At 43.2% G+C, this 24,222-nt stretch overlaps 1 protein-coding gene across 2 annotated transcripts in view; it reads right to left on the reverse strand.

Moving 5' to 3' along the window:
• GABRA1 (gamma-aminobutyric acid type A receptor subunit alpha1) overlaps positions 1 to 24,222 on the reverse strand; it is a 355,042-nt gene that overhangs the window by 79,682 nt on the left and 251,138 nt on the right. For both annotated transcript variants that reach the window (XM_077474085.1, XM_077474084.1), the window contains exon 8: positions 10,857 to 11,009. In XM_077474085.1, the coding sequence (XP_077330211.1) occupies positions 10,857 to 11,009 (153 nt within the window). The remainder of the gene's footprint in view (positions 1 to 10,856; positions 11,010 to 24,222) is intronic.

The raw sequence follows: 24,222 nt of genomic DNA on the forward strand, positions 1-24,222 counted from the left end.
TTTTATTACTATAAAACAGGCAGTACATATAGGTCTCCACAGCAAAGCGAGAGGGAAGGGGGATGGGGAGGGAAAAATAGGAGCAAGGTGTCACAGCTGATAAAAATGTTATTGCAAAGATACCCCCACCATATCCTGTGCTCAGGCCACTTTCCTCTGCCTCTACCCATCCATTCAACTCTAACTTCTAGCAATAAATACCAGGATCCAGTTGCTGAAAATATGATTTTGCTGTATAAATATTGCAATAACAGTATGGTCACTGTGCAAAGCCGCTGTAACAAGGATGCTCTGTCAGGGTTCCAAACACTTTAGGTATCCAGTCCTATTCAAGCTCCGTCACAGAAGCCTAGCTCATACTGCGAGCTGACACTCCCCCAGGCGCTCTGCTGACGTCACGCTGACGTATTTTGTTAGCCAGTCAGGACGCTAGCTTTTTCAGAGCTGGGAGGAGTTTAGGGAAGCTGGCTTAAATAGCCATAAAAATTTCGATGTAGTACCAACATTTGGCCACAAGATGTCAGTCATACTTCCTCCCATATACAACATTCAGCCTGTGAACTACATGAATACAAGGCATTTTTTGTGTTTTTATATAAGCCGAGAGAAAAAATGGACATTGAACAGAAAGATGATGGCAATGAAATAGTATATCCCCAATAGTCCATGGTTTCTCACATACCATTTAGGCAAAAAAGACTGCAAATTACATTCAATATTCAAGCCTGAAGGTACCACGGAATTTAAATAATACTTCCACATCTTCTCTTTCTACAACAAAATGGTGTCAAAATCCCCTTTCTAAGGGGTAGATTAAGGACATAAATTCCCTTAATCTTTAACCCCCTAGGGTCAGTACCATGAAATTTTGCAAATGTAAGGAGATTGGACGATCATCATCCTTTTTCTTTATACCACTGAGGTGTTCGCTAATTCTAATGCGGAGTTCACACTAGGTTTTTCCAACATATATTTTATTGCACGGACATGTAAGCATATAAATAACTTGTGTTGTAGAGCAGTTTATAAAACATTTTATCTTTTATTCTTTTCCTCCGCATGGATTGGTGAACACATCAGTCCTATGTACATACTTGCAGATACTGCAATGCCCCCAGGCATGCATACCTGCTATAGGTTTGGAACTAGAGAGCCAGTCTTTAGTTTGTGACCTTTTATACTCTGAATGGACCAGAGTGTCATTTAGATTCTGTGCCCTCCTTGCTGTTAACAGAGGCCTAGGGCCAACCATGTCCACTGGGACCCAAATTTAGTAATAATTCTTGGATAGGCTACTGACGTTTTTAGAGAGTCATTCTGAGGTTTAAAAAGGCATTTCTGCTCACAGCTCTGGGCTTTTAACTTTGTTTTTTTAAGGGGTTTATGGGAGTACCCCCTTTCCCTGAAGTGTTTATACATGTCATTAGCTTCTTCTAGGAAATGTTTATCTCCTTTATTCCTCCTGATTCTCAGGAACTGCCCTGCTAGTATTTCATTAATCAAAGGTTTTGGGTGATGGCTCTGAGCCAGGAGGAGGGTATTTGCAGCCATCTCTTTACGAAATGTTTGCATCTCTATTTTGTTGTTTTCCACATTTAGTTTTAAATCAAGGAAGGGTAGTGTCTTCGCATGATATGAGTAGGTCAGTTTGATGTTCCTATCATTAATGTTAAGTTGTAGCAGGAAGTCCATCAATTCCTCTACTGTACACCGCCATATCATGAGGACATCATCTATGTACCTCAGCCATAAAAGACAGTAGCTGAGGTATATAGAGGATTTAAACACCACCTCCTCCCAGAGCCCCAAATGGAGGCATGCATACGATGGAGCCCAAAGGGTACCCATGCAGGTGCCTCTTTGCTGATGGTAGTACACTCCCAGGAATTGGAAAAAAATTGTTTTTAAGCATAAACTTGAGTAATTCGACCACAAATTCATTGTGCGCCCCCAAATGGGGTTATTCCAGTTCCAAGAAGTGTGTCACTGCAGCGATCCCCCATTCATGGGGTATTGACATGTAGAGGCTTTCTACATCGATTCCTACCAAGAGTTCGTCCTCTGGAAGGGTCAGAAGTAGTAATTTCAGAAGTACATCCCTAGTGTCCCTTACAAAGGAGGAAAGTCGGGTGACCATATCTTTGATCAAAGAATCCACATATTTCCCTACCTTTTCTAGGGGACCATTGATGAATGTAACTATAGGCCTGCCAGGTGGCTGAGTTAGCGATTTATGTAACTTAGGGATGATATAGAAGTTTGGGATAGTGGTATTATCAATCCTAAGGTAATCATGTTCTTTTTTGGAGAGTAAACCAGCTTCCAAGCCCCATTTAAATGTGGTGTTCAGAGTCTGAACAAGGGATGGGAAGGGGGTCACTGCAAGTTTTTTATAAGTAGATCTAACGCCGAGTAATCTCAAGGCTTCACCTTCATAGAGGTTTTCACTCATCAAAACCACATTTCCTCCCTTGTCGCTTTTTTATCATCAAATCTGGGGCTTCTTCAAGTTCTTTAAGGGCCTTTCTTTCTTCACCAGTTAGGTTATTTGGTCCAATCCAGTCCCAATTAACCTTACTAAGGTCCCTCCGTACCAGATCAAGAAATACCTTAAGCCATTTATGTTTTTAAAGTACTGGCATTTTGGTAGATCTGATTCTAATAATGGCTGCTCTTCTGATCGGTTGAGTGGTTTCTTCCTCTGTGTCGCTATTCATTAGACATGTGCACACTGAAATATTTTGTTTCGGAATTTTGTTTTCGTCCGAAAAATAACTTTATTTAGTTATTTTACTCCCAAATTATTTTTTATTTATTTAGTTTCGTTAAAAAATGCATTTGTCCAAAAATCCAAAATAATTAAGGTTGAATCTGCCATTGAAGGCTTATGGTGTCTATCGAATGTTCTAAGAAGATTCGACGGATCAGCTAAACTGTACAACTCTGCAATCGTACATTTCCGGTCGAATGTTCCACCTACAAGCTATAGTAGAATTCTAATGTTGTATGACACTAGTAATAATTATATGTATTAATTGTTCTTACTAGTCAACCAACTTTAGAATTCTTCTATAGTCTATGGGCAGAGCATTTGACCATAAATGTCCACTCGCGTCGACTGCTTCGTCAAATCTTCATGTCAAATCTTTCTCTCTATGTGGAATAATCTTGGACTAATAGAGTTAGGTTAGGCACATTCGACCTTTTTTGCTACTGTCTCTATAATGTCGACTCTTTTGTCTCTATGTCGAATCTTTTTTCTCTATGTAGAATAATATTGGACTAATAGAGCTAATGTTAGGCATATTTGACCACAGGTTCGATGGACACAGATTGCTATTTTTAAAATGTCGGGTCTTTCAGTTTTTGGATTCTGCACGGTGGTTATCGTTTGTTCATGCTTTAAAGAAGACTTTCCTTAGGAAACGGCTGATGTCCTTAAATACTTCATTCAAATTCATTCATAGAGGAAGTGGGAGAAAAAGACAGCCCCTTTTGTTAGCCCTTGTACACACGGTCGGAGAATTTGTCGGAATGTGTCCTATCGGACCGTGTTGTCCGACTGTGTGTGGTATGCATCGGACTGATTCCGTCCAAATATCCGTCGGACCCAATTTTCCAACTTGTTGGAAATATTTCCCGACCAACTGGGCCGGTCCGACATACTCCGATCATGTGTAGAGAATTTTGATCGGACCAAGTGCCACGCATGCTCAGATCAAATTCCTACATCAAAGCTATTGGCTACTAGCCTGAATGTAGTCCCATCGTAAACGAAATTACATCATCACATTCTGAAAGATCGGATTTTTCAACAACTTTGTCCGACCGTGTGTATGCAACAGTTTTGGACAAGATCAGACGGACAAAATCCGACAGATTTGGTTGTCGAAATCTCCGACCGTGTGTACAGGGGCTAAGAGTTTAATATGGTGATCACTGAAATGTAGACAGATTCACAATCTTAAGGTCTTGTACTTCACTTCCAACTTCCAGCTTCACCAGCTTCTTAAGCTCCCATTCCTCTGACTTTTGACTGCCTTTTCCTTCTATGATACTTTTCCCCCCTCTTTTACCTTCTTTCTGCTCATCATTTGTTTGGGGCCTAAAGCTGATGTTTTCCACTCTAGGTTTTCTAAAAAAGTGATTGTTTTGTATAAATTTTCTTTTTCCTGATCACTATCAGAAGATGAACCACTTTTTTGCTGTGACTTCGCTGTCTAGATCTAGGGCCTCTTGATTGACTTCTACTTCTATTATATTTGGTCAGATCGAAAATATCACCATTCTCCGAGTCAATGCTGAATGTTGTATATGGAAGGAAGTATGCCTGACATCTCGTGGCCAAATGTTGGTACTACATCGACATTTTAATGGCTATTTAAGCCAGCTTCCCTAAACTCCTCCCAGCACTGAAGAACCTAGCGTCCTGATTGGCTAGCGAAACGCGTCAGTGTGACATTTAAGCCAGCTTCCCTAAACTCCTCCCAGCACTGAAGAAGCTAGCGTCCTGATTAGCTAGAAAAATGCATCAGCGTGACGTCAGCACATTGTCTGGGGCAGTGTCAGCTCGCAGCACGAGCTAGGCTTCTGTGATGGAGCTTGAATAGGACAGGATACCTAAAGTGCTTGGAACCCTGATGGAGTGTCCTTGTTACAGCGGCTTTGCACAGTGATCATACTGTTATTGCAATATCTATACAGAAAAATAATATTTCCAGCAACTGGATCCCGGTATTTATTGTTTGAGGTTAGAGTTGAACGGATGGGTAGAGGCAGAGGAAAGTGGCGTGAGAACAGGATATTGTGAGAGTGTCTTTGCAATAGCATTTTTATCAGCTGTGATGCCTTGCTCCTATTTTTCCCTCCCCACCCCCCCTCCCTCTCGCTTTGCTGTACTGCCTGTTTTGAAGTAATAGAACTGTGCAAAGTTTGTTTTACGGACTATATCAGAATCCAAACTCAAGTTTCCGTGTACCAGCTGGTCAACTAGGCTTGTCATTAATCTGTATAAAAGGGACTTATACTCGTACTACATCTTGGACTGCATGTTAATTTACTCTGTAAATGATTTCTGGACAGCTACACGTTGAGTACCTTGCTCTAAACACCACAAACACTGAATACTGCCGTTTGGTTATCAACACGTATAGTAACAAATGCTGTTTAGTGCCAAGGAATTATTAAATCATCCAGAGGAGTGTACTCCTGTTTAAAATTCATTTTTGGCAATCTTTGATGATCAATTTGAGCGTATGAGAGTGTGTGTGAATGAGTATATGGTGCATGCGCTGCTGCATCCCCCATTTTAATGTGACAACGTTGTCTTTTTTAATTATCCATGAGGTACACATTAGGTCTAATTAACTGTTTCATTAAATTGTTGTGTGTTTTTTCTACAATAAAAATGATTAATTTAACCATCGTGTCCTAATCAGCTCTCTTGGGAGGACCTCTTTTCTCTTTTCTTTGTATATGCATTTTTTAGGGCCGTTAGGACTGCAGTCCGGGGGATATTCCCTGAACGGATTGACTGGTATAATTACTTAATTTATATACTAATAATTAAATTATTTGTTTGATCTGGGCACCCAATCAATTATTTCCTCTGTGACTCTACAAGGCTCTCTCCCCTGTGGCTTATACCAGCACCTAGCCTCACCTGCTGCTATCAAGTCCTGGTTAGCCAATCTGCCCCTTGTGGGAATGAATTCTGCATCCATGACAGATACCCCATATATTAAAAACAATGTAAACTTGGCCATAGATTAGTCCAAATTCAGCTGGTTCAGCAGGGACCTGCTCCTGTATATCTAACAATAAACTTCTCATGAACAAGCTTGTTGTAAATTTTGCTTCAATCAGCATATGTAGTCAATCAGCTGCAGGGCTGATCAGTGCATTCTGGCAGCAAGGAGGTTTCCTGTATCCACCTCAAATGTGTGAAGGGGAAATCATTGACATTTTTTTTGTTCAGGCCACCGGCTAAATGAAAAAAAAAACAGAGCCGTGTATGGACAGCTTATATGGTTTTCAACTTCAATACATTGCTCATTGTCTTTTTAATTACCCTAATAGAGCATACCAATCTTTGTAAACAGAAGTATCTTTTGCCTTCAGAATCAAGCAGATTTTAGTTTTCAAATTTCTAGCACAAGTAAGCATATGAAGGTCTGCTGAGAATTTTCAAAGTGTTATTCTGCAGGTTTTATACATCAAATAGGTGTTAAGCTTGATTTTAGGCCGGTTCAGCAAGAACCGTCTGAATTTTGATTCATCTTTGGCCGTTCCTGCTCGACAGAAGTTGATCTAATTAACAACCTCTATTGAACAGGAACATTGGAAAACATTTTTTGATCAGTGGCTGCAGCCAATACCAAGAAATACAGCATTAAATGACTTCACGATTGATCCCTACATTAGGCATCAGTGATATACCATACTTTCTTTGAAAGCAGCTGCTAAATGCAAGGACTGGCAGTTACAGAGTGTCTCCAAATTAAGGTGAACAACAACAGGTGTACAACTAATCCTCAGACTTGGATTGAAGTGCATAAAAGAATGCTCCATATTGTGTTGTGTTACATTTTTATTCACGTTTAGAAAAAACTGTGACTTCCCTAAAGCAAAAAGGATGCCCTACACTAAAGCATAATACCTTCCCCAATCTAACTACTGCATTATTGGAGCCCTTCACACTCTTCCTTCCAACATTTTACTCTTTACCTATTCCTTGAATGTTCTCCACTTTTCATAATGCTTGTACAAAAAACATTCTTGAAAAATGTACATTTAATGGACATCCGTGTATATAAAACACAGGCAGTAACACACACACACCGCTGCATAGGTGTGAACAGACCCTTAGGAGAAGGCAAAGTTCAATAACTGATAACATTTTTCTGCAATAACTGATCTACCTGCACCAACGTAGTAGGCTTCTTCCCTTTGAATGCCTTATTGTTGTGTTGTAATGAATAAATCTTCCTGCTCTGTCCCTAGGGGGTTAAACTTTTTTTTTTATTTAATTGGCCAAGGTTCCAACAAATACTAATTAACTGTATTATAATAAGAAGCAGAATGTTACAACATCCAACAGATAAATTGTACTTTTTTTAAGGTTGTATCTGAACATATTCTGCACATCACATGCCTTTGTGTTACCTTGACAACTGTAGATATTAATATATTACATCTACTGCAGTGTTTTCACAATGTTGTTCGCAGTGAAAATTCTAGAAAAAAAAAAAACTGATGGCCAGGAGTGTCACATAACAAGAAACGTATTTGGCATTTAACGGTATATTTTGGAAACCTGTTATTTTATTCCCTAAGGAAATATCAAATGCACAAATAACTGAATTCTAATGAATAGATTTCTGCTGAACTGCAAAATTGGCTGCAGTATTTTTAATGTCTTTGCAGAGCAATGCTAGCAAGTTCAAAAGAGTTGCTAGGGAATATGTCGACCAATTAGCAGAGCATAGTTTAAGTTTTACCAAGGCAAACAGTTGACCATTTTCCTTTCTTGACAATCCTTTAACAAAGCAGGGTATCTTGTTCTCACTTTCTTAATCCATCTCAAAACCTCCCTTTCAATCTTGATTAAGTTGTGATAACACTTCATGATGTAATGGTGTTGTAGCTTTTATTTTTAACCAAGGTCATCCGATATTCAAAGTTAAAGTATTTTCTATTTTTTTGGTGAGCTATCTTCAGTCTAGAGACTTGAGGGGATGTTTTCCAAGGGGTTGAAGGACCTAAGCTATCTTGGTAAACAGCAGGGAGACATAATGGGAACAGTGGTTCCTATTGAAAATGCTGAAACCTTTGATACTATTGTCCTGCTTTCTTCTACAAAACCCTCATAATAAAGTACTGAATGGTGATCTTGTTATAGTTGTCCTGTTGTTACATCTTAGCATGTTATTATAATCACAGTCTCAGGAGTGCCATAATATTGCTGCAGACAAGTTTGAATGCAGAATTTCAACTGTGGTTTAAAATCTAAAGTTGACATTTTATGGATGAAATAGGCAAAGGGAGAATTTATCAGTGTTAGCCCTTGTACACACGGTCGGAGATTCCGTCGGAATGTGTGTGGTATGCATCGGACTGTTTCCGTCAGAATATCCGTCGGACCAAATTTTCCAACTTGCTGGAAATATTTTCCGAGAAACTGCTCCGATCGGACATACTCCGATCATGTGTAGAGAATTCGGATCGGACAAAGTGCCACGCATGCTCAGATCAAATTCCTACATCAAAGCTATTGGCTACTAGCCTGAACATAGTCCCATCATAATGAAAGATTGGATTTTCCGACAACTTTGTCTGACCGTGTGTATGCAACAGTTTTGGACAAGATCCGACGGATTTGATTGTCAGAATCTCCAACCGTGTGTACAAGGGCTTAGTATACTGAGGGATCTTGCAACAGAGTTTGTTTTCCAATACATTTTATCAAAAAATTGGACACACATTATGCTATCAGTCAGCTGCTATTGACAAATGTAGAGGCATTCATGTCACTAAAACTTTCCCAATCCACTCACACTCTGAACAATGTTGCGACCTGAAGTGATATAAATTACTGCTATTTTATTGTGTTGCTACTCCTACAGCTAATAGGAGTTGTTGCCCACATTGGCACGTATTGTTTGAAATAACAAAAAAAAAGCAGAACCATAATGGCAAATGTAAAAAATACTAAGATGGAGATTAGAGATGATTGCTGCAGATATATTTATAAAAATGACTTTTTTAGACGTTTTTAAAAGAAACTATGTTTTTTTCTGTGCTTACATTGATCAAGCTTTGCTTGATGTACTGTGAGTGTCAAATATTCAGAGTACCACAGGGGATGTTGACAATCACTGTATTATGTAAAATAGGTGAAAACAGATGTAGTGTCAAACTACTCAATCACAGTAGTGCAATGAAAATAATATACATGAATATAAAAATAGGAATATTTAAAAAATAGTGTCCATATTCGAAAAATGTCTATATCAAAAAACTCATAAATCAAAAGTCCATTGTATAAAAGTGGTGCAAATCTTCATACAAAAACTTAAACTTAAATCACCAAGAATCCTTCACCAAAGTGATCAAGTGCCAATTCCACACCCTTATAGACTGATGCTCACCAGATTGTATAGAATTCAATCGTATATGCAATTAATCTTGCTCCAAGCAGTTGACAATCCAAAGCTCTGCTCAGATCTATCCAGACTGAAAAATAGATGATACCTCTCTCCACATGTAGAGATAAAATCAACACAGAGCCTCCAATAGTGTAAAACCTCTTACATCATGATTAAAAATAAAACGCTTTTTGTTACATGCCGGGTGCCTGCATGCTGTGTCTCAGATCTCTCCTAGCTCACACTCACAGATTGCACTCCCAGCGTCAATATCCAGTTGCTGTGTAGTCACGCTTCTAATGCATTTTGTCACTTCCGACTTTGTCAAAGGGGGGCCCCAGTGATGAGGTCGGAAGTGACAAAACACAATACACTGCAACTGCAATATTACACTGCAATATTATTTTATTTTTAAGTAGCAGCACTTTTATTATTCATGTATTTTATATTAGTGCAGTGCTTGTTTGATTATTTTAATCACTGTATTAGTCAATGCCACATACAGTGATATAAGTGATCCTCTAAGTGCTTCTGAATGAATGATGTCCTGTGTTCAGTGTGCAGAGGGGAAGCTGCAGGAGTAGCACCCAGAAGACCATGGCTATTATTGTATGTAGCTCAGACTACTACAGAGAATTTCAGGATCTATGATATATCCTCTACTCTGAAACAAGTAAAATGTCTTTTAATTACAATTAGTTTTTTTGTTATTCTATAAAGTGGAGGACTTTATGGGGCATAGAAAATACAGAAGATCCTTGCATTTTTGCCATTTTAAATAGGCACCTTACTGCCTACTATCTTTTTGGAACATTTTGGTTGATATGGAACAACACGGTGTCTATAAGCATAGGCTGGTATTTAATGAAAAGGTAACCTATTTTGCTAGTACAATGCAACCACCCAAGTCAAACTGTCATTTGGGTTGGTATCCGAAGACTAACTTCCGAAGGGCGTTTGCTAGGAACTTGTCTTGCATAAAAAACGGTACTCAATTGTTGGCCAACAAACACGAACATAGTGATGTCGAATTTCAGTTCTTGAACGCCCCCCTTTGGGCACACTCTGCTTATGTTTTGTTTTGTGAGCATTGATTTCAGAGCATGCGTGTTTGTACTTTGGACTTTTGTGTGACAGACTTGTTTACACATGATAGGAAAATCTGACAACAGACCGTTGTCCGCCGAAAATTTACTAGCCTGCCATCCAACATTTGTTGGCTGAAAGTTGGACAACAATTGTCTGATGGAGCATACTAACGGTCAGATTTTAGGCAAACAGTCTGTCATCACACAATTCCCTGCCGAAAATCCGATCATGTGTATGAGGCTTTAGACTTACACATGCTTACATCCTTCCTGATATAGGGGTTTGCGTCATACATTGCATTATTTGATAGAGACTGGGCCATGTATGATTTTACTAAACAATGTAAAAAGCAATGGGGAAAAAATAGCAGACTAGAATATTTTAACGTGGTATGGGTGGAAGTAAGAGTGAAAATAGATCAGATGAATCAAAAGCATTTAAAAAATCTCTAATTTTTAGCAGTAACTGTAATGCAAGTATATATTCCGAGCCATGATTTTTTAATGTAATAATTAGGTTTAGCAGCATTTAGAAATAACAGTACAAAAAAGACACAACATACTGTAAATATGTCCAGCTCCACAATGACAGCCATGTAAAGATCAGCTTCTTGAAACTTACCAAACACAGTTCTTGCAGGAACAGACTCTCTGTTGAGCCAGAAAGATACTTGGGATAGTATAACTGTCATAATGCATGGCAGGTAGGTTTGAATTACAAAGTATCCAATCTTCCTTTTTAAGTGAAAGTGGGTTGTCATGACAACATATTCACCTGGAAGAAAAAGTATATTTTTAAAATATAAATTTTGTTATTGCAATATGTACACTTCAAAACATGAACTGGACAAAGAAAGATCTTCCGAGCATGCAATGATAATTGTACGGTGATTTTTTGGCCAATAAGAGGATACAATTTGATCAGTCAGATTTCTATAATTTTAACAATGCAGATCTGGAAAGGTCTTATGTGGTTATAATTTTTGCCAGTACCTGTCATCAAATATGAAGCAAATTAAATTATTCAATGTTAGTCTCCAAAAGTATTTAATGAAAAGGTATCCATTATTACAATATTTTTCTTTTTTTTTTTGACTGCTTGGAGTTACTGCTAAAAGAGAAGTATGTTTAACCTCTTGCTGACCGCAGTATAGCCAAATTATGGCTACAGCACGGACGCCCTGTTCTGGGAGGGAACGTTATATGATGTCCCCCTGTGATCTCGGCCATCATGGCACACAGGGACGGTGTGCTCTTTGATCACTATGTCCTGTGAAAGGGACATCTACACTTATAATCAGGGCACTGATTATTAGTGTCCTGATTATCAGTGCAGTCCCAAGAGTGCCAGTGCTGCCTATCAGTGCCCACCAGTGCTGCCAATTAGTACCCACCAGTGCTGCCAATCAGTGTTCATCAGTGCTGCCATTCAGTGCCTCCTCATCAGTGTCACCTATTAGTTCTGCCTATTAGTGCTCATTATTACCATCTATCAGTGCCACCTATCAGTGCCCATCAGCACCACCTATCGGTGCTACCTATCAGCGCAGCCTATCAGTGCCCATCAGTGCCACCTCATCAGTGTGGCCACATCAGTGCCCATCAGTGTCACCTCATCAGTGCAGCCTATCGGTGCCCATCAGTGCAGCCTCATCAGCATACATCAGTGAAGGAGAAAAATTACTGGTTAGCAAAATTTTATAACAAACTATGGAAGCATTTTTTTTTCAAAATGTTTTGGTCTTTTTTAATTTATTTAGCAAAAAATAAAAAGCCCAGTGGTGATTAAATGTAGACATGTGCAGAGTAAAATATTTCGTTTCGGAATTTCGTTTTCGTCTGAAAACTTAATTTATTTAGTTACTCCGAAATTCGTTTTTATTTATTTCGTTTTTCGTTCAAAAATTGCATTCGTCCGAAAATCCACATGAATCACGGTCGAATCTGTCTTTGAAGGCTTATGGTGTCTGTCGAATGTATAAAGAAGATTCGACGGAGCTAGTATACAGCATACTTTAGAACCCTATTAAAGTCTATGGGACTCCAACGTTCAAAATCTAAAGTGCTCATTTTAAAGGCTAATTTGCAAGTTACTGTCCTAAAAAGTGTTTGGGGACCTGGGTCCTGCCCCAGGGGACATGGATCAATGCAAAAAAAAGTTTTAAAAACGGCCGTTTTTTCGGGAGCAGTGATTTTAATAATGATTAAAGTGAAACAATAAAAGTGTAATATTCCTTTAAATTTCGTAGGGGGGGGGTTGTCTATAGTATGCCTGTGAAGGGGCGCATGTTTCCCGTGCTTAGAATTGTCCCTGCACAAAGTGTCATTTATGCAGGAAAAAAAGTCCTTTAAAATCACTCGCAGCTATTATGAATTGTCGGCTCCCGTAATACAGAGAAGACTCATTGAAAGTCATTGATAAAAAAATAAATAAATAAATTTAAAAAAAAAGCGTGGGGGTCCCCCAAATTCAATTACCAGGCCCTTCAGGTCTGGTATGGATATTAAGGGGAGCCCTGCCTCAAATTTAAGAAAAAATTTGACGTGGGGTTCCCCCTAAATATCCATAACCAGACCCTTCAGGTCTGGTATGGATATTAATGGGAACCCCGCGTCAAATTTAAAAAAAAATTGACGTGGGGTTCCCCCTAAAAATCCATACCAGACCCTTTATCCGAGCACGCAACCTGGCAGGCCGCAGGAAAAGAGGGGGGACGAGAGAGCGGCCCCCCCTCCCTCCTGAACCGTACCAGGCCACATGCCCTCAACATTGGGAGGATGCTTTGGGGGTCTGTGACCCCTCAAAGCACCTTGTCCCCATGTTGATGAAGACAAGGGCCTCATCCCCACAACCCTGGCCGGTGGTTGTGGAGGTCTGCGGGCGGGGGGCTTATCAGAATCTGGAAGCCCCCTTTAACAAGGGGACCCCCAGATCCCGGCCCCTCCCTGTTTGAAATGGTAAGGGGGTACAAAAGTGCCCCTACCATTTCACAAAGAAAGTGTAAAAAATGGTTAAATAAAACAAACACACTTTTGAAAAATTCCTTTATTAAAAATAAAAAAATAAAAAAAAGATTCCAGTGGCGGTAATCCACTCTTGCTATCCAGCGACGGACGGTCATCTCTCCAGCGATGTCTCATGTCATCCAGCGCAGCGAATCCTCCGTCCTTCTTCTGTCTCCGTGGAGGAGACACTGCAAGGATTCCGGCGGGTGACGTTTCTTATATACGGAGGGCGGGGCCACCCGTCACCTGACCCCGCCCCCCTCTGACGCAAGGGGAAACCCGGGGTTCCCCGTGACGTATAGGTGACCCCGCCCCTCTCTGATGTAACGGAAACCTGCCTGTGTTACATCAGAGGGGTGCGGGTCACCCCTACGTCACAGGGAACCCCGGGTTTCCCCTTGCGTCAGAGGGGGGCGGGGTCAGGTGACGGGTGGCCCCGCCCTCCGTATATAAGAAACGTCACCCGCCGGAATCCTTGCAGTGTCTCCTCCACGGAGACAGAAGAAGGACGGAGGATTCGCTGCGCTGGATGACATGAGACATCGCTGGAGAGATGACCGTCCGTCGCTGGATAGCAAGAGTGGATTACCGCCGCTGGAATCTTTTTTTTATTTTTTTATTTTTAATAAAGGAATTTTTCAAAAGTGTGTTTGTTTTATTTAACCATTTTTTACACTTTCTTTGTGAAATGGTAGGGGTACTTTTGTACCCCCTTACCATTTCAAACAGGGGGGGGGCCGGGATCTGGGGGTCCCCTTGTTAAAGGGGGCTTCCAGATTCTGATAAGCCCCCCGCCCGCAGACCTCCACAACCACCGGCCAGGGTTGTGGGGATGAGGCCCTTGTCTTCATCAACATGGGGACAAGGTGCTTTGAGGGGTCACAGACCCCCAAAGCATCCTCCCAATGTTGAGGGCATGTGGCCTGGTACGGTTCAGGAGGGAGGGGGGGCCGCTCTCTCGTCCCCCCCTCTTTTCCTGCGGCCTGCTAGGTTGCGTGCTCGGATAAAGGGTCTGGTATGGATTTTTAGGGGGAACCCCACGTCAATTTTTTTTTAAATTTGACGCGGGGTTCCCCTTAATATCCATACCAGACCTGAAGGGTCTGGTTATGGATATTTAGGGGGAACCCCACGTCAAATTTTTTCTTAAATTTGAGGCAGGGTTCCCCTTAATATCCATACCAGACCTGAAGGGCCTGGTAATTGAATTTGGGGGACCCCCACGCTTTTTTTTTTTATTTATTTATTTATTTTTTTATCAATGACTTTCAATGAGTGTTCTCTGTATTACGGGAGCCGACAATTCATTATAGCTGTGAGTGATTTTAAAGGACTTTTTTTCCTGCATAAATGACACTTTGTGCAGGGACAATTCTAAGCACGGGAAACATGCGCCCCTTCACAGGCATACTATAGACAACCCCCCCCTACGAAATTTAAAGGAATATTACACTTTTATTGTTTCACTTTAATCATTATTAAAATCACTGCTCCCGAAAAAACGGCCGTTTTTAAAACTTTTTTTTGCATTGATCCATGTCCCCTGGGGCAGGACCCGGGTCCCCAAACACTTTTTAGGACAGTATCTTGCAGAATCTTTTCTCTCTGTCAAATCTTTTTTCTCTGTCGAATATTTTCTCTATATAATCTTGGACTAATAGAGGTAAGGTTAGGCACATTCGAACACAGGTTCTATAGACACAGATTGTTGTCAGAGTCATGTCGAATCTCCTATTCTATATCGAACTGTTGTAACAATGAAAACGAAAATAAAGCATTTATTTATGTCGGATTTTTCGTTTTTCGGATTTTGTGCTTTCGTTATCGTTTGTCAAAACGAAAACGAAAATAGCTGAAATTCGGACGAAAATGCATTCGGACGAAAACGAATGCACATGTCTAATTAAATGCCTGTTCTCCTGTGACCCAAAATCAGTTGTTGGAAGGCTACTGCCTGCTATCGGCTAATGAGGCTGAGTCACGTCAGGCTCTGAAATAAACCAAACAATGGTACGGAGTCTCCTGACTGCAATATCATTGAGCCATTCTGGAAGATCTCAAATGTGCAGTTCATGTAAGACAGCACAAGAACTTACAGGAACTGGAGGCTTTTTGCCAAGAGGAATGGGCAGCGTTAACATCTGAGAAGATAAAGAGCCTCATCCATAAATACCACAAAAGACTTCAAGCTGCCATTAATGTTAGAGGGGGCAATACACTCTATTAAGAACAGGGGTATGTAAACTTTTGATCAGGGTCATTTGGGGAGTTTCTGTTGCCATTATTATTTAAAAAGAGTAAACACAGATGAATGATAATTAGGGATGAGCTTCGTGTTCGAGTCGAACGCATGTTCGACTCGAACATCGGTCGTTCGTGCGTTCGCCGAATTCCGAACGTTTGGGCCGTTCGCGGCAAAATTCGTGTGGCCCACAATGCACTGCGATGGTGCAATGCATTGCTGTCTCACGATTGGCCAAGCATGCACTGTGACCCCGCATGCTTGGCCAATCGCAGCGCCAGTAGCGGGAAGAGCAATGGTTGGTCACAGGCATCCTGCCTGTGGCCAATCATAGCTCAGACAGTGTAGTGCACGCCCCACACTATATAAAGCTGCCTTTCAGGCGGCCTCGTGTAGTGTTTGTTAGCATCTGAAGCAGTGGGTGTTCTGTGTACCTTCAACACAGTTACACACCAATCGTTTTGGCTGATTTACTATTTTGCTCTTGTGTAGTGGTTACTGTCTGTGCCCTGACCGCAGTATACACCACTATATTCACCTCACCTATATAGCTAGTGATCTAGCTTTAATAATAGAGCTTGCAGTCAGTAGTGTTAGTGCGTGCTGTCTGCGTGCTCTGTACCCAGTACATACCACTATATACACCTACATAGCTGTTCTCTATTTGAGCCCGATTGTCATTTGCTGGAGTTATTGGAAGTTGTGTGTGCCTCCAGCACAGCACAGTATACAGCTGTATATGCCCCTTTAACTCTGCTGTTTTCTTGTTATTGTCTGCGTGCCCTGACCGCAGTATACACCGTGATATTCACCTCACCTATATAGCTAGTGGTCCATCTTTAACAATAGAGCTTGCAGTCAGCAGTGTCACTCAGGAGATAGTGCGTGCTGTGTGCCTGCTCTGTACCCAGTACATACCGCTATTATCCACCTACATAGCTGTTCTCTATTTGGGCCCGATTGACATCTGCTGGAGTTATTGGAAGTTGTGTGTGCCTCCAGCACAGCACAGTATACAGCTGTATATACCCCTTTAACTCTGCTGTTTTCTTGTTATTGTCTGCGTGCCCTGACCGCAGTATACACCGTGATATTCACCTCACCTATATAGCTAGTGGTCCATCTTTAACAATAGAGCTTGCAGTCAGCAGTGTCACTCAGGAGATAGTGCGTGCTGTGTGCCTGCTCTGTACCCAGTACATACCGCTATTATCCACCTACATAGCTGTTCTCTATTTGGGCCCGATTGACATCTGCTGGAGTTATTGGAAGTTGTGTGTGCCTCCAGCACAGCACAGTATACAGCTGTATATACCCCTTTAACTCTGCTGTTTTCTTGTTATTGTCTGCGTGCCCTGACCGCAGTATACACCATGATATTCACCTCACCTATATAGCTAGTGGTCCATCTTTAACAATAGAGCTTGCAGTCAGCAGTGTCACTCAGGAGATAGTGCGTGCTGTGTGCCTGCTCTGTACCCAGTACATACCGCTATTATCCACCTACATAGCTGTTCTGTATTTGGGCCCGATTGGCATCTGCTGGAGTTATTGGAAGTTGTGTGTGCTTCCAGCACAGCACAGTATACATCTGTATATACCCCTTTAACTCTGCTGTTCTATAAAAAAGGCATCTGCAGGAGTTAGTGGGTGTTGTGTGCCTCCAGCACAATATAAACTACCCAACTACTGTTTTACCCAACTCCCTTCAGGCCATTACCATGTCTGGAAGGCCAGCAAGGAGAGGCAGACAGGCGCGAGCCGATAAAAGAGGGCAAGCAGGCTCTGTGTCTAGAGACAACAGTGCTGGTCGGGGACGCGGTGCATTGTCATCAGCACGTGGCCATGGGACATGCTTGTCCTTCTTTTCTGCAGCTGGACATGTTGAACCGCAACATGCCAACGACTTGGTAGAGTGGATGACCAAGCCCTCTTCATCCTCCTCATCCTCTCTCACCCAGTCTCAGGGTAGTAGAAAAGCAGCTGCCAACACATCGTCGTCCCTCCTCTCAATGTCATCATCAGTGACTCCTTCCCTAGACCCACCACGTCCTCCTGAGGAGTCTCCTGAACTCTTTGAGCACAGTGTTGGGTACATGCTCCAGGAGGATGCCCAGTGTTTGGTGGGCTCTGATGATGACACTCAGCTAGAGGAAGGCAGTAGCGTGAGCACAGAGAGAGGGGATGCTCAAGAAGGACAGCAATCTGGCAGTAATGTTCCACAAGCTGCAGCATACTGCCAGGTTTGCTACAGCGATGAAGAGGGAGGGGATGATGAGGGCACTGACTCCACATGGGTGCCTGGAAGGAGGGAGGAGGAGGAGGAGGAGGAGGAGGCACATGTCCAACGAGGCAGGATGCCCTCCGGGGGCCAGCTTAGGGGCAGCACACCGACTGAATCACACCGCAGAGCTCCGCCTGCGCAGAGCGCTTCCTCTGCGCAGAGCGCTTCCTCTGCGCAGAGCGCTTCCTCTGCGCAGAGCGCTTCCTCTGCGCGTTATTCTAAAAGTTCTTTGGTGTGGGCCTTTTTTGAGACGAGTGCATCAGATCGCACCGCTGCTATTTGCAACATATGTCTCAAGCGTATCTCACGTGGCCAAAACATCAGCCGCTTGGGCACCACATGCTTGACCAGACATATGTTGACCTGCCATGCAGCTCGTTGGCAAGCATACCTCAAAGACCCACACCAAAGAACAAAGCGGACCTCTCCTTGCTCCTCATCAGCTGGCATCTCCAACCCCACTAGACCTTCAGTCCTCTCTGAAACCTGTTCTGAGAGGAATGAAGGTGTAGAATTAGGTGTGTCACAGCCAAGTGCTTCCGGGAACTCTGCTAGTGGTACATCCACGTCCGATTATAGCAGACAAATGTCCCTGCCCCAGCTGCTGGACCGGCGGAAGAAATTTACTCCCAGCCATCCACATGCCCAGCGGTTGAATGCTAGCTTGGCTAAATTGCTAGCACTTCAACTGCTGCCTTTTCAGTTGGTAGATTCGGCCCCCTTCCGTGAGTTTGTACAATGTGCGGTTCCTCAGTGGCAGGTCCCCAAACGCCACTTTTTCTCACGGAAGGCAATTCCGGCTCTCTACCGGCATGTGGAAGGCAATGTCCTTGCCTCGCTGGACAGGGCGGTCAGCGGTAAGGTGCATATTACCGCTGACTCATGGTCCAGCAGGCATGGACAGGGACGTTACCTGTCTTTCACGGCCCATTGGGTCACTCTTCTGGCTGCTGGGAAGGATGCAGGACAAGGTGCAGTAGTATTGGAGGTTGTTCCGCCACCACGCCTCCAAAATGCTACTATTGGTTGTGACACACCTCTCTCCTCCACCCCCTCCTCTTCTTCTTCCTCCACGGCCTCTTCCAGTGCTCTGTCCTCAGAACCAGCGGTGCTCCGTAGGCGTTGCAGGGGCTACGCAAGTACGCAGGCAAAACGATGCCATGCCGTGCTTGCGCTGGTTTGTTTGGGGGACAGGAGCCACACTGGGGCGGATGTTTTGTCAGCTCTGCAGGGGCAGGCCGAGAGGTGGTTGACGCCACGCCAGCTTAAGCCAGGAATGGTGGTTTGCGACAATGGCACCAACCTCCTCTCCGCCCTCCGACAGGGACAACTGACCCATGTGCCCTGTGTAGCTCACGTCCTTAACCTGGTGGTGCAGCGGTTCTTGGGCAGGTACCCCGGCTTACAGGATGTCCTGAAACAGGCCAGGAGAGTCTGTGTGCATTTCCGCCGATCATTTAATGCCTGTGCTCGGCTGGCTGAGCTCCAAAAGGAGTTGAACCTGCCCAAGAACCGCCTTATATGTGACATGCCCACCAGATGGAACTCAACATTGGCCATGCTGCAGCGGCTGCACATGCAGCAGAGGGCCATCAATGAGTACCTGTGCGACTACGGCACCAGGACAGGGTCAGGAGAGCTTGGTTTTTTCTCACCACGCCAGTGGGGCATGATCAGGGATGCATGCACTGTCCTGTCACCGTTTGAGGAGGCCACAAGGATGGTGAGCAGTGACAGTGCATGCATCAGTGACACTATACCTCTTGTCCACCTCTTGGAGCATACGCTGCGTGGAATAATGGACAGGGCACTTGAGGCAGAACAGAGGCAGGAAGAGGAGGACTTCCTTGCCTCTCAAGGCCCCCTTTATCCAGACAGTGTTCCTGCTGTGCCACCCATCACACAGGAAGAGGGTGAGGAGGAGGAAGAGGAGGAGGAGGATGATTGTGTCAGCATGGAGGTGGAGGCTGGCACTCAGCATCAGCAGCAGCAGTCTTATAGGGATGATTTACAGTCCCAAGAAACACGTGGACTTGTACGTGGCTGGGAGGAGGTAGCTGCGGATCATGTTGTCCTTAGTGACCATTACTGGCTGGCCACTCTCCTTGATCCACGGTACAAGGGTAAGGTTGCCGACCTTATCTTGCCATCGCAGAGGGAGCAGAGGATGAGACATCTCCGGGAGGCCTTGCAGAAAGCTCTGTGCAACGCGTTCCCAGAGACTGGGAGGTCACAAACTCCTGGTCCTGGACAACGTGTTGCTGAGGCATCAGTCAGAAGGAGCGGTGGAGAAGGTGGCCGTCTGACTGATGCGTTCAGACAATTTTTTAGTCCGCAGCCCCAAGGTATGATTGGTTCCAGCACCCATCGCCAGCGTCTAATTTACATGGTGCAGGAATACCTAGGGGCAAGGTCAGACTTGGACACCTTTCCCACTGAAAATCCTCTGGCTTACTGGGTCTTGAGGATGGATCACTGGCCAGAGCTTGCACAGTATGCAATTGAGCTCCTGGCCTGTCCTGCATCCAGCGTTCTTTCGGAACGCACCTTCAGTGCTGCTGGTGGCTTCGTTACCGATCACAGGGTGCGCCTGTCCACCGAATCAGTTGATCGACTGACCTTCATCAAGATGAATCAGTCTTGGATCACCCACAGCTACCAAGCACCTGAAGCTGATGTAACCGAATAATTTTTTTTGAAATACCACATCCCTTCAAGACTGCCTATGCTGATGCTGAGTGACTGTCCTGTTATGTTGATTGTCTATCCTCTTCCTCCTCCGCTGATATGTTGGAAGAACATTTTTGGTTCTGGGTGATGCCAGCAGCCCAATTTTTCTGCCCCTGTTTAACAGGGGTGTTTAAGTACAATTTTTGATGCAATGCTTTGCAGCAGGGCTAATTCCTTCAAAAAAACTAGAGTGTATGGCAGAGGTTGCAGTGTGATGGCACCAGTGCCTAAGGCCCAATTTTTCTGCCCCTGTTTAACAGGGGCGTTTAAGTACAATTTTTGATGCAATGCTTTGCAGCAGGGCTAATTCCTGCAATAAAACTAGAGTGTATGGCAGAGGTTGCAGTGTGATGGCACCAGTGCCTAAGGCCCAATTTTTCTGCCCCTGTTTAACAGGGGCGTTTAAGTACAATTTTTGATGCAATGCTTTGCAGCAGGGCTAATTCCTGCAATAAAACTAGAGTGTATGGCAGAGGTTGCAGTGTGATGGCACCAGTGCCTAAGGCCCAATTTTTCTGCTCCTGTTTAACAGGGGCGTTTAAGTACAATTTTTGATGCAATGCTTTGCAGCAGGGCTAATTCCTGCAATAAAACTAGAGTGTATGGCAGAGGTTGCAGTGTGATGGCACCAGTGCCTAAGGCCCAATTTTTCTGCCCCTGTTTAACAGGGGCGTTTAAGTACAATTTTTGATGCAATGCTTTGCAGCAGGGCTAATTCCTGCAATAAAACTAGAGTGTATGGCAGAGGTTGCAGTGTGATGGCACCAGTGCCTAAGGCCCAATTTTTCTGCCCCTGTTTAACAGGGACATGTAATTACAATTCTTGATATAATATTTCACAGGAGGGCCCCTTCCTGTGCCCACCCAGAGTAACTGTGAGGACTTATAGTGTTGTGGCACCAGCACCACAACCACCAAAGGTCAATTTTTCTACCACTGTTCAACAATGGCATGTAATTACAATTCTTGATATAATCGTTCACAGCAGGGCGCTCCAGCGGCCACCAAGAGTCACTTTGAGGGCTTACAATGTTGTTGCAAAACCAACACCTTGTTCCGCCATTTCTGCAGAGCATATAGGGCAGGCCCCTACTTTCAAACATCCAATTTACAAACATCTCCTACTTGCAAACGGAAGGAGACAACAGCAAGTGAGATGAAAAAAGATGGACGACAAAACAAATTATACAGGGGTGATAACCCTTCCCTATGTTTTCCAAAAAGCTTAAAGATATTTTTTTTGACTGGAGCTACACTTTAAAAATGTACCGCTTGAAAATGACAAACAGATTCAACTTAACACAACAAACCTACACAGTCCCTGTCTTGTTTGCACCGCCTGTATACTGCTGTTCTGAGTATATAGGGCCTGGGGGCCACACGCATTTCCTTTTTTTAATATGGGTACGGGGTTCCCCTTAATATGCGTACAAGACCCAAATAGGCTGGTAATGGGCAGGGAGGGCTACCCATGCCATTTTTCTGAATGATTTTCAACCATATTACAGGAACCAGATATAACATTAAAACCGCAAGCAGTTTTAAATGGTGTTATTTCCGTTTAATGTCATTTTGTGCAGGGACTGTTCTAAACACGGGAAACACGTGGCACTTCACAGGCATACTATAGACACCCCCCAGGCACCATATTTAAAGGAATATTTCACTTTTTTTTTTCACTTTAATCGTCATTAAAATCAGTGCTCCCGCCAAAACGGTAGTTTTTAAAACTTTTTTTTGCAGTGACCCATGTCCCCTGAGGCAGGAGGCAGATCGCCAAACCCTTTTTAGCACACTATCTTGCATATTAGCCGTTAAAATTAGCACTTTCCAATTCGAACGTTCGAGTCCCATAGACTTCAATGGGGTTCTAACGTTCGTGCCGAACGCGGGGGTCGTTCGCAAGTTCTGGTGCGAACCGAACCGGGGGGTGTTCGGCTCATCCCTAATGATAATACATGGCTTCATTGTCTCTGAAAAATGGCCAATAAATCATACATTCTGCCAGGATATGTAAACTTATGAGCACAACTGTATATATAAATATATACATACAATATATACAGTATATATGTATACAGTAAATGCGTGTGTATGTATTCAAATTACTTTTAAACCGGAACCCCTATTTCTGATTTTGTTTATGGCTTGTTCATAATACCAGCAAGAAAAGGCAGTTCCTCTGAAAAGTGATCCATGATCAGATTGCTTTTCAGAGGCATTTTACAGGCAGTGAACGGGCAATATGTTTCCTCCTCACCTCCTGTTATAACCCCCTAATTGCATCATCACTATGCAGAAAATGTGTTCAGTGCACACAGTTGTGGGGTGGTTGCAGCACAGCCCCATTCCCCTGGGGGTATACTTCCAGCCACAGCATGTGTACCCCCCAGCAGCTTCTTTTGCAGCTAAAGGGTAAGCAGTTGGGATGGTAAAAATACAGCAAAAGTGCTTGGTTTTACCACCCCTCAACCCCACATGTAAACAGGCCCTTAGTTCACATATAGCTGCATGATGATAGGACAACAAATTAGTTTCAGTGGGCTGCCCCAAAGAAACACAGGGAAAGAATTCCCTTATCTTTTTTCTTCTAATTGTGCTGCATCGAAATGCACCATGTTTGCCAATGTGTGGGGGTACCATTAAGAATAATGACATCCCTACATGTCTGGTAAAGAGCAGTGTGTTTGTCTGCATGTCAGGAACGTGCGCAATTTTGCAATTCCCTAAATCACCATAATGTGAACCAGGCCTTAGACTGGGGTGCCTCGAGACTGAAAATAGTTTTCAAGGGTTCCCGACTGGAAAATGTGCATGTTTGCATAAATCTGTGTTTATTAATCAAAGGTTACCTTGGGACAGGTTTTAATACAGTTCTTAACAAAAAGGATCTACACACCCAGCATACACTATATATCATCATTGTAATGGAAATACAAACAATACAATACTATTCCTTGAAATATCCAGGGCCGTCTTTAAGACAGGGAAAAAGGGGCAGCTGCCCTGGGCCCTGTCATTGTTGGGGGCCCAAAGCAGTTGCCTCATACTTGCCAACTATCCCAGTTTAAATTTCCTTGTCCCTTGAAGTTTTAGTCCTATGCTATGTCCCGATATCTCAGTGTGAAGTTCTGGTACTAATGCTGCCCAGCTCTGCCCTATTGTTGTTTACAAGTTACTCACCTGCAGACCCTGTGTTTACATGTAAATAACCGGCATTCATATGTAAATAGCAGCAGCATTAGTAAGTAAATAGCTTTGGCCGGCAGCATTGATATGTAAATAAAGGCAGCATTCATATGTATATCATGGTCCTCTGCAGTGAGGTGATGATGTGCTGTAACCTCTAGCAACTAATCAGTGAGCCATAATGTGTGTTTTAACCTCTAGCAACCAGTCAGTAAGCAGTAATGATATGCTATAACTGCTGAAAACCAATCGCAATTTCTGCCTGATCTGATACAGTAAACAGATTTTAAGTCTAGCTGCTATTTATTGTATGTCTCAGAGCAGGTAGAGAGTGAAATTGCCAGGCTGGGCAAGAAATGTTTTGCCCAGGGTCCAATCAATATTAAAGATGGCCCTGGAAATATCTCATATATTTCATGTTGTGAGTGCTGCCTGTCTGCTGGCCGTCTCTTTCCACAACTTTCTGGATTCCCTGCATAATTTTCAGCTCCCTAATCTGCTGTTTACTTTTAATGTCTAAGGATTATATGTGGCATG

Source organism: Lithobates pipiens, unplaced genomic scaffold (assembly GCF_037356315.1).
Source record: "Lithobates pipiens isolate NorthernLeopardFrog02 unplaced genomic scaffold, aLitPip1_a1.2 Scaffold_8, whole genome shotgun sequence".
NCBI lineage: Eukaryota > Metazoa > Chordata > Amphibia > Anura > Ranidae > Lithobates > Lithobates pipiens.